Below are 12,463 nucleotides of genomic sequence, written 5' to 3'. Positions count from 1 at the left end.
CAAACTACAGCACATGTAGCATCTGCGGCCTATCTTGCATACTTCAGTTTCTAAACCCACTGATTACAGGATTACACTGTCAGTCTAATTTTCATTCTCCCTCCCCATCATAGCAGACTACAAGCAGTAGCTATATGCTAAGTATTTACTGAGCTTTTTCCTTACTGTATGCTGTTGTCTATAGTAAACATTTATGGAATAAAAGGTAGACTTCATCTGATGGAGCAATGCTTTATTTCCATTTATTTCCATGCGACTTTTCTATTCTGTAATATGTCTTTCATGTTTTTGAAGAAACTGTTTGCAATGGGGACATCTAGGTTTAGTCCTGCAAATTGGCAAGGAAATCTAGCTAGCCTGCCAATATTATTGTTCATAAAGCTCCCAGGCAACTAAGGAGAATTTTCTGAATACAGTTGTTAGGGGGTTTTTTTAAACTGCTGTATGTTTCTTTTATAATTATTTTTCAGTTCTGGATAATTTTATGGAACAAAAATATGTCCTTCAACTCCTTGAAACTTCAGGCCCCCCCCCCCCCCCCAATAATATAACAGTAAAATCATGAGTCATCCTCCATACCTTTCAGTGTGTTCTCTGCAGCTCACCATATATCCAGGACAGAAGAATCATAAAATCAGTAGGCAAATACATGATGCTGGGGCATCAAGCTTATGGGATCACTATCCTTTCTGTAAATGTTTCCACTCTGTGCAAAATATTATATACACAGATATTCTGTATCATAATCAAATGTAAACAGGACTAAGGTGAATGAGCAACATTATTATCTTTCAGCACTATACTATGTATTAATTGACTCATGAGACCTGGGGCTCATGGATAAAAAAATCTCAGAAGACAGCTTCACACAAGGCAAGTTTTCATTTGCTTATAGATTCAAATTAACTTGGTTCATACTTTAAACATCCTAAGATGTTAGAGCCACAATAGCCTGAAATTTGGTAAAACTAGTAGTGGAATCCTATGCAGAGTTACTCAAACAGAAGTTCATTAATTTCAGTGGGTTTACACTGGAGTAACTTTGTGTAGGCTTGTATTGCAAACAATACCATGGAAACCCTAAAGGAAAATTGGAAAATAAATTGACTCTAGAATGATGATCTAATAAAATTGTTGAACTTACTCTGACTTTTATTTCTATTAGGTAAAAGTTTTCTAGCCATTATGATTCTGGTGGGTGACAGTCTACACAATTTTGCTGATGGCTTGGTAATAGGTGCAGCGTTTTCCTCAGCAACAGAAACAGGTGTGACAACAACAATTGCTATTTTATGCCATGAAATTCCCCATGAGATGGGTAAGCATGTTCATATTTTTCCCTATAGCTGCCACAAAGGAAAGGACTGTTACTTTCTCCCTCTTGAAAAATGGGCTTAAACTCTTGTTCAGCTCTAGTACATGTATATTATTATTACCTTTTAACATAAATTATTAATACTTACTTTTCCACAATGCACTCTTGAAGAAATTATTCTCTTTAACCCAAGGTAGGAAAGAAAGATCTGTGGCAGCTGCCTGGTGTTCTGTCACTGATGGGTCAGCTCTTGTGAGTCATCGCAACTTTGTAGGTGGGCTGCCAAGCTGATGACTGATGAAAGTACAAAGGAATAAATGAAGTATGGAATGTTTTCTTTCCATTTACGGTGTGCATCCGCAGTAACATCTCCATTGTATTTTGGCTAACTAGTAGAAATATAAAATATCACTGGCATTCAGATATGCAGGCATATGAAATTGAGTTGGCATTTTAATGAGATGCATGCAGGGCTTTTTATGAGCAGGAATGCACAGGAACACAGTTCCAGCTGACTTGGCATCGGGGTGTGACCTAATATGCAAATGAATTCCTGCTGGGCCTTTTCCACAAAAAGTCCTGTGTGGAACAATGGTGATATCAGGGTGTGTGGCCTAATATGCAAATGATTCCTACTGGGCTTTTTCTAAAAAAAAAAAAGTCCTGGGTGCATGTAATAGATTGCAGGTCAGCAAGTAGTTTTCCTTAATAGCCATTTTATGAAGTGAGTGACAGTTCAACCTGATTAGGACCAATCTATAATTATAAAAACCTCATGTTTGGGGGGAGATAGGAAGAGAACATTGTTATCAGAAAGGCAGTAGGAGTTTTGTGCTACCCAGATGGATGCTGGCTCTATTGTAATCACAACAGTGGCATGAGGAAAGAAACAGCTTTAGATGCCCCCCTCCCATACCATTTTTGAATTATCCTATTCCTCCCTGGAATTGCTACTGCCTTGATTGTGAAAATATTTATAGGCTGCCACCTGTGGATTGGGCGATTCCTGGAGATTTTGTGGGTGGATCCTGGTGATGGCAGTTTGGAAATGGGGGAACCTCAGCATGGTGCAATGCCATAGACTCCACACTCCAAAGTAGCCATTTTCTCCAGGGAAATTGTAGTCTGGAGATCAGCTGTAATTCCAGTATGTCACTAGGCCCCAGCTGCAGGTTGGCAACCTTAATAATTTTAGTGAGAACTCTTATCTTAATGTATTTTAGCAACAAATTAAATAGCAGCCTCACTGGGTGGCTTGAGAGTGTGAGAAAAGTGTGTGTGTGTGTGTGAGAGAGAGAGAGAGAAGCTGCTCTTCTCCACATGCTGTAGTTGTGAGCAGAAAAGGGTTGGGATCAGTCTGGAAGGCACAACACTTCCACTGCATGTCTGACGCAAAGTCCTTGTGTCATTTCCCAACAAACATGAGGACTTCGTAACATGTAGATTGGCCCTAAGTGACTTGCCAGTATATTCTGTTATTGTTAACATACTTCACACTTTTTTTGCATTTTGGCAGTACGGGAGCATATTTGGAACATTCTAGTTGCTGCTTGCCGTAATAGATTATTTGGCTCTTTGTTGAAGGAGGTGCTAAATACTAAAGGTGAGCGTAAGCAAAAAATTCTTAAGCATAGTTGAAGATTCACAAAGCAAAGAGCAGGTTAGGTTGATAAAAACATATGACTAATTACAGAGAGCAGAAATAAAATTTCTCTGCATATTCTAAACTATCTTTAAGAACAAGTGAAACTAAAATCTTCTGCATTAACAATTCATATCAACTGTCCATAAGAGGGTAAACAACTATTTCAGCATCAAGTATGGAAGCACTAATGTTTTGCAGTGAAAACACTGATGCTATTACATCACGGTGGACTGCTGTGTTGGTATGAAGCAATAGAACAAAGAGTCCAGTGGCACCTTTGACCAACAAAGTTTTATTTAAGTTGTGAGCTTTCGTGTGCAAGTACACTTAATCAGACAATGAAATGGAAATAGGAAAAGCAGTAGTACATGTAAAAGGTGGGTAGTAAATTAGCATGCAAAATGGTGAAGTTGGTTTTTAACAGACAAAAAGAGTAACAAGCTCGGCTTATGGTTATCAGCTATTTGGGTTCAACTGTGGGGGCAATAACATCGATAATTAATTAATTGTGAGACTGATGTACCCTTAATGGTGAGAATCTCATCAAATATCAGATGCACATGAAACCTCACACCTTGAATAAACCTTTGTAGGTCTTAAAAGTGCCACTGGACTCTAACTTTGTACTATTGCTATTACTGCGAAACACTACCAGTGGTTTATCGGCGAATTAATATTTTATGTCACTCTTTCCTCTTGTCTTCCCAGGAGATTTTGCGGTACTGCTAAGTACTGGGTTTTCATCAAAAATTGCCATTTTAATGAATTTCGTAAGTGCTGTAACAGCTTTCATAGGGCTTTACGTTGGCCTTTCAATATCAACAAACTCTTTGATTCAAAACTGGATATTTACTGTCACTGCTGGGATGTTTTTGTATTTATCATTAGCAGAAATGGTAAGCACTGCAATATCATCTTGTACTTTTTAATCTTTTAAAGATGAAAGTTCATTATAAATTTTTCTGCTAAAATCACATTACTATATTACTGAAGGGCAAGAGCCACTTCATTGAAAAATGGCACTGTTAGATTAGGTTCTGTTTTCCTATATTTTCACACACGGAAAAAGTTTATAACATTCAGACTTGTTTAACTTAAACTGATTTCAATATTGTGCTTTGTTCACATGCAGAACCCAAGGTGCATTCCATTTAGGGAGGATTCACACATTAGGCAAAAGCACTAACATAGGAAGTGCAAGTCCATCAAGTTTTCTTTTTCAAGCATGTTTCTGGAGACACAACATATAAATAAGTAAATAAATAAATATGCATGATTAAATTACACAGAACATTACAATATTCATTGATGGATCTTTTCAACATTTTCTGAAGTTAAACTATTGCCATGTTTGGTTTTGATTAGATCAGTAGAGGAGATTAATTCTTCTACCTCTGCATGATTTCAGCTATTAAAACAAGAGTCCATAAGCTCTCACTAACCATGGAAGGGGAGGGGGATTGATAAAAGATGAATTACACACAGAGAAAGAACGGTCAAATTTCCCTTGCAGGCAATACTAGAAGCGTGTATGTGTATGTGTTGAGGCATTCTCTTCACAGGCATTCTTTTCATTATTATTATTAGTTTATTTCTATTCCGCCCCTTCCCCCTTTTGGGGGGCTCAGAGCAGTGTACAATAATTTGAATTAAAATCACAATAAAATCGTAATAAAATCAACTTCAACAAACAGTAAAGTGCAACAGGTTAGTTCAGCATGATGATATAAAGCAAGATAGTACAGCACCACAATACAGTGGTGCAGCGGGGCGTGAGGTAGTAGGGGGAGGCCAACCAATCTAATAGATGGCTCCCGCTGCCTCATTCAAAGACCTGGCAGAACAGCTCCGTTTTACAGGCCCTACGAAAGGCCAGTAAGCCAGGTAGGGCCCGGATCTCCATAGGGAGCTGATTCCACCAGGTCGGGGCCAGAACCAAAAAAGTCCTGGCCCTGTAGAGGCAAGATGGGCATCTCATGGGTCGGGGACTATTAGAAGGTCTTGGGAGGCCAAATGAAGCAACCTCCGGGGTGTATATGGAGTGTAAGTAGCATTTCCTGGAGTTTTAGGAGAAAATAATCTTGTTTACATTGTACCCCATATTTCTTCTTTGTCTTTTCCACTAGTTTCCTTAAATTTTTTATTATCTTTCCAAAATAGTGTATGTCAAATAAATTATATTATTACTCATTTAGTATTTCAGTGCTAACACTCTGATCATATATATTTATGATTCACCTTAGTATCTGCTGTTACTTTTTGTTGTGCCTTTTCATAGTTTTGCTTCATGTTTTCTATGGGGATGTGTGTGAAGTCATTTTCTTGTTGTTGAATGTTGCTAACACTGGTTAGGATTGCACAGAAAATGATTTTTACAAAGAGTTATATTCTTAAATCACTGATTTCTATAGAAAGGCATATGCTTAGTATTGCATCATACATAAGATCAGGGTCTTGTTTGAAGTGTTAACTTACATTTATTTCTATTTCAGATTTCAGTCTATTTCAGAAATATTTTTGGAATTTTTGCTTCTATTAGATTTGTTTCCATACAAATTTATATATCTATCCTTGGGACAGTTAATAATTCTTGGAGATTTAAGCTGAATTTAATATTTTAAAATTTCCTCAAAAATTTATGCCATAATTTTTCTTTTTGCAAAGTCCAGATGTTTCCCTTCAAATTTCTCAAAAGTGTTAACATTTATTCTTCTACACATATTTCAAAGGATGGACATGCATACTTGTCAGTTTCTTACTACATAGTCTAGGTTCTTATCTTTCTTTTTAGGCAATTAACTTATTTAAATAATAAGATCCTGAGTGTAAAAGTTTTTATACTCACTCTCTGCTCAATTTCCCCACTCACATTTGCCATGTTTTCTCTCCTTGAGTATACACACTGCTTTTAATAGCTGTCCCTTGCTCTTTAAAATCTTTTTTTAAACTGAAGATTTTTCTACAGACCTCAGGGTCATAGGTTGCCTGGTCTCCTGCTATAGTGAGAGACCTCCTGCTGCCAGCCACCCAGTACCTGTCTCCACCCAGTAGACCCATGTCCCTGCCCCCCAGTCTCCCACCAGGTGCCAGATGCTAGCTGGCAACTACACCACATCCAGCATCCCACTCCTATCTTTATATTTCACCAGTGTTCACAGCTAAAGAATCTGTGGCATATCTTTTTTGCTAAAAGAGAGAATTATAGTGAACACAAAGTGAAAGAATGGTTAGGCTACATTAATTTAAATGACAGAATCAGAAGCCCATTTGAACAGCTTCCTGGCCACCACTAACCAATCCTCAAACAGCTATAATACTGCCACAGCAAATTTTCGGCTGCTTTATTATGAGGAAGAAGAATGACTATTTACAGGACATATTTTTCATGGAATGATAACTTTAAAAATATGGATGTACTTTGATTTATTGTGATGATAAAAGATCTGAAATCCCATAATTTATCATCTGATGATGTGAAATAATATAATGTCCCAAACAAGCTACAGATTTGTATCTATTATTTACAAACCAGGGATTTAGAAGGTTTTTTTAATGAAGTTTGTCATGTTTCCCATCGGGCTCCCCCTTCCCTCCCCAAGAGATTAATATATTAGGCTCTCATTCTGTCTTATTCTTTTTTTAGCTTCCTGAAATGACTCATGTTCAGTCACAGCGACCCTGGCTGATGTTTCTCCTACAGAATCTTGGGTTACTATTAGGTTGGCTGTGTCTCTTTCTCCTAGCTATATATGAACACAAGATTAAAATATAAATCTTCTACAAGTAGTCTGTAAAGACTAGATTGTTGGACAACTCCCATTCTTGCCAATGGGATTCACAACTGGAGAACTTCAATGTGAACTATGAATTTATTCCGAAACTGCTGATATATTTGTATTGGAAGCAAAGGAGGTTACTATTTAATATATATTAATTTGTGGTTCAAATATCTTTTAGAATTAGAAATGGTTAAATGTATTGGATGGGATCCAAAGTGCAAAGGATGATTTCCCTGCCTCTTTCCCCCCCAGTGAGACACTCTCCCACCTGGCTGCTCCTAGAAGATCAACAGACCTTCAGGAACAGTGCAGGGCAAAGTAGAGATCTTCAGGGGAAGTGGGGAACTGGCGATACTCACCCTCCCTTCTCCTGCCAATTGAAGTGCTGTTCCACTGATAGAACTGCTGTTTTATCAGTGGAATCATTCCTTTTCCTCAACTTATTGTGTTTTACTTATCTGGAATGTTATTTTAACAAAACACTCTGGTTCTTTTGTTATGAATCATCTTTTTAGCTACTATGACATTTTTTTAAAAAATATTTATACCTTTTAGATACAGCAACTGAAATGAAAAATTTAAACTGAACAGCAACACAGTTTACTAATCTGCCTCCAATTTATGTAGCCAAGAAATACACCAATTTTACGAAGTATAGATATTTTGCAAACTGATAGATTATATTGAACTAAATGAATCCACTAAAATAGCATATGAAATAGTATGTGAAATAATATATGAATACAAAATAAATGAATTTACTAAGAAATAATTTCTTGTCACATATGTATTATATTGCCAGTGCTAGGCATGATTCAGTTATTGCTAAGTCATTTCATATATGCTTTATACTTCCAAGATTGTTTGATTCTGAGAAAGAAAATCCAAAGGGCATCCCTCTGTGGTTAAACAAAGGATTAATGAACTGTGTAATGAAAGCCATTTGGGTATAGTGGCTTAGATAATGAGTTTAGATAATGAGCTGTGATCTGGGAGTTCTAGTCTTAATCTCATGTGTATGTGTGTATCTGTAAAGTTCCATCAAGTTGGACCCCATTTATGGTAACCTTATAGATTTTTTTAAGACAAGATACGATCACATGATGTCTGCCATTGCCCGCCTCTGCATAGCAGCTCTGGACTTCCTTGGTCGTTTCCCATCCAGATACAAACCAGGGCCAATCCTGGTCTGATGAAATTGGGCTAGCCTGGGCTATCCAAACCAGGATTTAATCTTATATTTAATGTCATACTTCCCATACAATCATTACCTGGTCTTAGGCAAACTATTCTTTCTCAGCCTCATTCTCTCATCCACAATTTGTAGGTAATAATATTAATCTGTCTAACAGAACTTTTATAAGTATTTTGAACACAGAAAGCACTATATAAATGCTAAGAATTACAACTGACAATTTGCTGCCCTTTACTGATAAATCAAAACTTGCCATCTGAGGAAGGCTTCCTCTTGATAATAGAACCAGGTATATATCCATAAAATGAAGAGATGCTGTCTCTAACAAGATGGCTGCTATTTCTATGAAGTACTTCCTGCAAGTATGCTACTGTCATCCCTATCCCATTCAAGTCAATGAAAAAAACCCTTTGATTCTAATGGGCTTGAATTACATATTAAAGTAAATTTTCCCATTATATTTTTTTTAAAGAAAGAGGAAGCATTAGGATAATATATGCTAAAACTGGCATCCGTATTAGAAAAAGGTACAGGACAAATACTTGAAAAGTATTAGCTTCTATACTATAATACATTTCTGCTATACCAAATACAATGTTGGCAATAGGTCATATAATTAGAAAGCACCATACAGACTTTCAAGAGGCTTTCAAGAATGTGTTTTTATAGATTCTATGATCTGAGAACATTAGCTTATCTGAGCTGTCCATTATACTTTCTTTAAGATGTTTTAAATAAATGACTGATGCATTTCTGCTCTATGAGAAATTGTTAGAATATTAACCAATGGAAGGATTAATAAAGATTTGCCAATGTTTCCTCCATTAGTATTGAGGCACAATTCATTCCATGACCTTTAATATGCACCATGGTCTAGTAAGCAAAAATCAACACTGGAAATACGTCATATCTGCTCTTACATCACAGAGGCCAAATTAATATATAACACATTTGTAAACTCAAATGATAACTCTACTGTGGAATGTTTATGTGGACCTATAAACTAAGTCTAACAAAATGACTTCTCTGTGGAATAGTGAAAGCATTTAAGTGGCTTCCTCCCAAACATTAGTCCACTAGATTGTGTGGGATGTAAGCATACCAGAATCTTGCTCCTAGGTGTAGTATCATAGTTTAAGTAAGCAATGCTGCACTCTAGCATTTTTAATTAATTAAGTGCTGGCATGATCATAGGGAACTTATTTTAATGCTTATCCACTTTTTATACTGAATCCTGTGCACACAGTTTTAAATAATTTTGGAGGGATCTTGAATTGCATAGAACAATTTAATTTATAGAAACAGCATCCAAGGGTAAAACTATATATGATTAGAGGATCCAAAGGAGATACCCTTTCCTTTCTTTTGTCCAATTAAAAACTCTATACCTTGAGCAGTATAACAATCTGAAATTTCATTTATAGTCTTTATTTATTCCAAAAAGACAAAAGTAATTTTTGCAACATCCAAAGTTACATTAGAATTTTTATCTGAGACCATGATTGGATTAGAATTGTAGAAATTTACCGCCATGGTAGAATGAAATGACATCTTAAGTTAGGATATAGAGGATATTCCAATAAAATATGAGAAATTGTATCTATTTTACAAAAGGAGCAAAATCAAATTCTGTCAGGAAAATGCAAAAGTGGCTTCTCAAAACTTCCATTGAATGGGCATTCATTCTAGCAATAGTAAAAGCCCTAAGAAGACCAGGTGAAGTCAGATGATAAGCATAGGAGGAAAGAGAATCAGGGGAGAGCATTTCAAAAAATTATGCAGAACACACTCCTCGAGCATAATGAATAGAACTATTATAATCAATGTACCTTATCTGATTTTTAATTATAATTACTAATTCAGCAAGCCCCAATTCCTCAATAGATTCGATGGTAAAACCAATAGCCAACCATTTCTGGTCCATGAGATAACATCAGCAGCCTCAAGGTCCATGAGATAAGCTCTATAGACAAAAGAAAAACAGAAGGAGTAGTTGAGGCAATGCTGAAAGATTTTGGCTTGAATCCTATTTATGCAGAGTTCTGTGTACGGAAATGTAAGTTCATCTCTCCACTCCAGTCCAAAATGCCCCACACAGTCATGCTTCCAGGGGAGGGAGGATCCCCAGAAATATCTTTATAGGATTGGAATGTGCTATAGAAGGGGGGAACTGGTAAATCTTGCCCCCTTGTGTGCATGAACATTTTAGGCAGGATCTAACCACTTGTCTTCATGCAAGGAGGCTCTGTAGATCACATATTTAAAAAGAATTCCTATTCTATTACTTCACAGAAACTGCACTAAACCAAACAGAGAACATGTGAAATGGAGAAAGGGGCATTCAGTTTCAAAGCCCTCTAACACTAGACATCAGCACAAAATCAACACAGCTAGCTGCTATCCTGTGCTTTCTCAACAAAGAGAAGAAATGCCAAAACAGACCCAACTCAAATTGCTAAGAACATAGCAACTCAAGGGAATGACATCTGATTATTGGCATTATAAAAAGAAAAAGTGATATTATGCACATCTTTGTTGGGAGTGTTATAAGGTGACTAAATTTTGGCAAAAGATCTTGGAAAAAGTGGAGGAAGTATGTAAGGTTAAAGAGGAGTTATCAGGGAAAGTGTTATTTATGGGAATTTTGGGGAACTATAAAATAGATAAAACCTATCGGGATCTATTTAAAGCTATGATTTTAGCTGTCCATGCGGTTATAGCATATGGCTGGAAAGATGCTACAAAATGAACTATAGACAGATGGAATGGTTATTTATATGAATGAGTACAGTCGGACATATTAACGATATTAAAACAGGAACTACAGTGACTACAGTAGACTACAGTGGAGTTGCTATGTTTGTTAGGAAATTATTGTATAAATTTTAAATGAAAACCTAAACACCACCTCTTTCCCCTAGCCCCAGAACTGAGCATACTCATTGGCCTCAAGGAATCATAGAATGTTGAAAGTGGATGAACATCAGTTATAGTGAGGGAGAGAAGAATTTGGGAAAGGCACAGGAGAACTTTCCTAACAATTCATAGTCTTAGAGGATTAACCAGTATAATTTTCCTTTCCCAATTCCAAGAAGGTATTAGGTATTAAAGGCTGATTCATAGCTGAATTTTTTGCAGTGTTGACACGATTTCCAAGCAATCGTATACATTTAACTAAGCACTGGTATTCCAGCTGCCCTCTGATAAAAGACAGCCCCCCCCCATGCATCTGGTATAAACTTTGTATTGAAAGACAATGGGCTGTTTCACACACACTAAATAATGCACTTTCAATCTACTTTCAACTGGATTTTACGTGTGAAATGGCAAAATCCACTTGCAAACAGTTTCTGAAGTAAATTGAAACTGCATTATTTAGCATGTGTGAAAGTACCAGAATGACAATTAATGAAGCAATCCTGTATTTGCAATTTATTTCTGCAAACTCACATTACTAAACCCACATTACTAAAATATTAAAAGAATCTAACTTTTTGTTTTAAAAGGACAATAATTCCACAGAGCATAGTTACAATCTATGTTCAGTTATATAGAACACATTCCAAGATGATGACTTAGAGGTCTATCTTTATTCTGAAAGGAATAGAGTTCACTCTGCTGACTCTCTTTCCATGTGGGAGTTTTTCAGCAGTATATAGTGTTGAGTGACAAAGTAAAATAGCTTATCAGGGCAAAAAGTGATAGATGTGATTAATGACCTAGGTTTCAGAGAGAGAGAGGAGAATGCACTTTCAAGATAATATCTCCAGATGCAAAATCCTCATCAAATATCTTACAATCCTTCTCACATTACATTTACTTTAAACCTACTTATTACTGTGGTCTTTAGGGAAGTCATGCAGGTATTTGCTTTCCCTTCTGATGAAAATCAGGAATGCATATTTTCCTGCTTACAGGAATATTTGCTTTACATAAATTGCACAAAGAAAAATAGTCATAATAAATATTACTATTATTGTCCTCTTTGACCTAGGTTGACATAAATTCAAGATTCCCAAGACAATTTGGATCTATCAGTGATGATAAATTATCAAGCTATTTTATATATTTAGAACTTAACTACACAATAACAAACACAACACTGGTGACTACTTTTCTCCCCACAAAGTTTGAAGCAGTAGCTGGAAAACAACCCAGCCAGGTACTGGAGTCTAGTATTGTCTTATATTCTAATAGCCACCATCTGCAGATAGCTAACTCTGCGAACTGGGACCACATGGAGGCTAAACAGGTTTTCTTAAACTTGGAGCACCCCCCAGGTTTGTAGAAAAATCTGAAATAAAAACAAAAGGTTAACCCCATCCCACCCCCCAACAATTGCATTGTCTGCACATGCACAGATTTTTAACACTCTTACCAGATGAAGACCCAGCGGCAGATCCCAGCAGCCACTCTGGGTCTGGACTCAAAGTCAAAAGAGGAGGATTCTGGCAGCCATGCCCAGTGGCAGAGGATGCCAGCAACTGTGCCAGGCCCAGGCATGAAGGATGCTGACAGCCACACTGGGC

The 12,463-nt window shown here is 36.7% G+C and overlaps 1 protein-coding gene across 1 annotated transcript in view; it reads left to right on the top strand.

Moving 5' to 3' along the window:
* SLC39A12 (solute carrier family 39 member 12) overlaps nucleotides 1-7,395 on the top strand; it is a 54,186-nt gene extending 46,791 nt beyond the window's left edge. The window contains exons 11-13 of the mRNA XM_060247693.1: nucleotides 1,166-1,318; nucleotides 3,669-3,856; nucleotides 6,604-7,395. Coding sequence (XP_060103676.1) covers nucleotides 1,166-1,318; nucleotides 3,669-3,856; nucleotides 6,604-6,732 — 470 coding nt within the window. The 3' untranslated portion in view covers nucleotides 6,733-7,395. The remainder of the gene's footprint in view (nucleotides 1-1,165; nucleotides 1,319-3,668; nucleotides 3,857-6,603) is intronic.
* The last annotated feature ends 5,068 nt before the right edge of the window (nucleotides 7,396-12,463 follow it).

Source organism: Heteronotia binoei, chromosome 10, assembly GCF_032191835.1.
Source record: "Heteronotia binoei isolate CCM8104 ecotype False Entrance Well chromosome 10, APGP_CSIRO_Hbin_v1, whole genome shotgun sequence".
NCBI lineage: Eukaryota > Metazoa > Chordata > Lepidosauria > Squamata > Gekkonidae > Heteronotia > Heteronotia binoei.
Note: the sequence above shows the minus strand (reverse complement) of the source record. Positions and strands in the feature narration are given on the sequence as shown.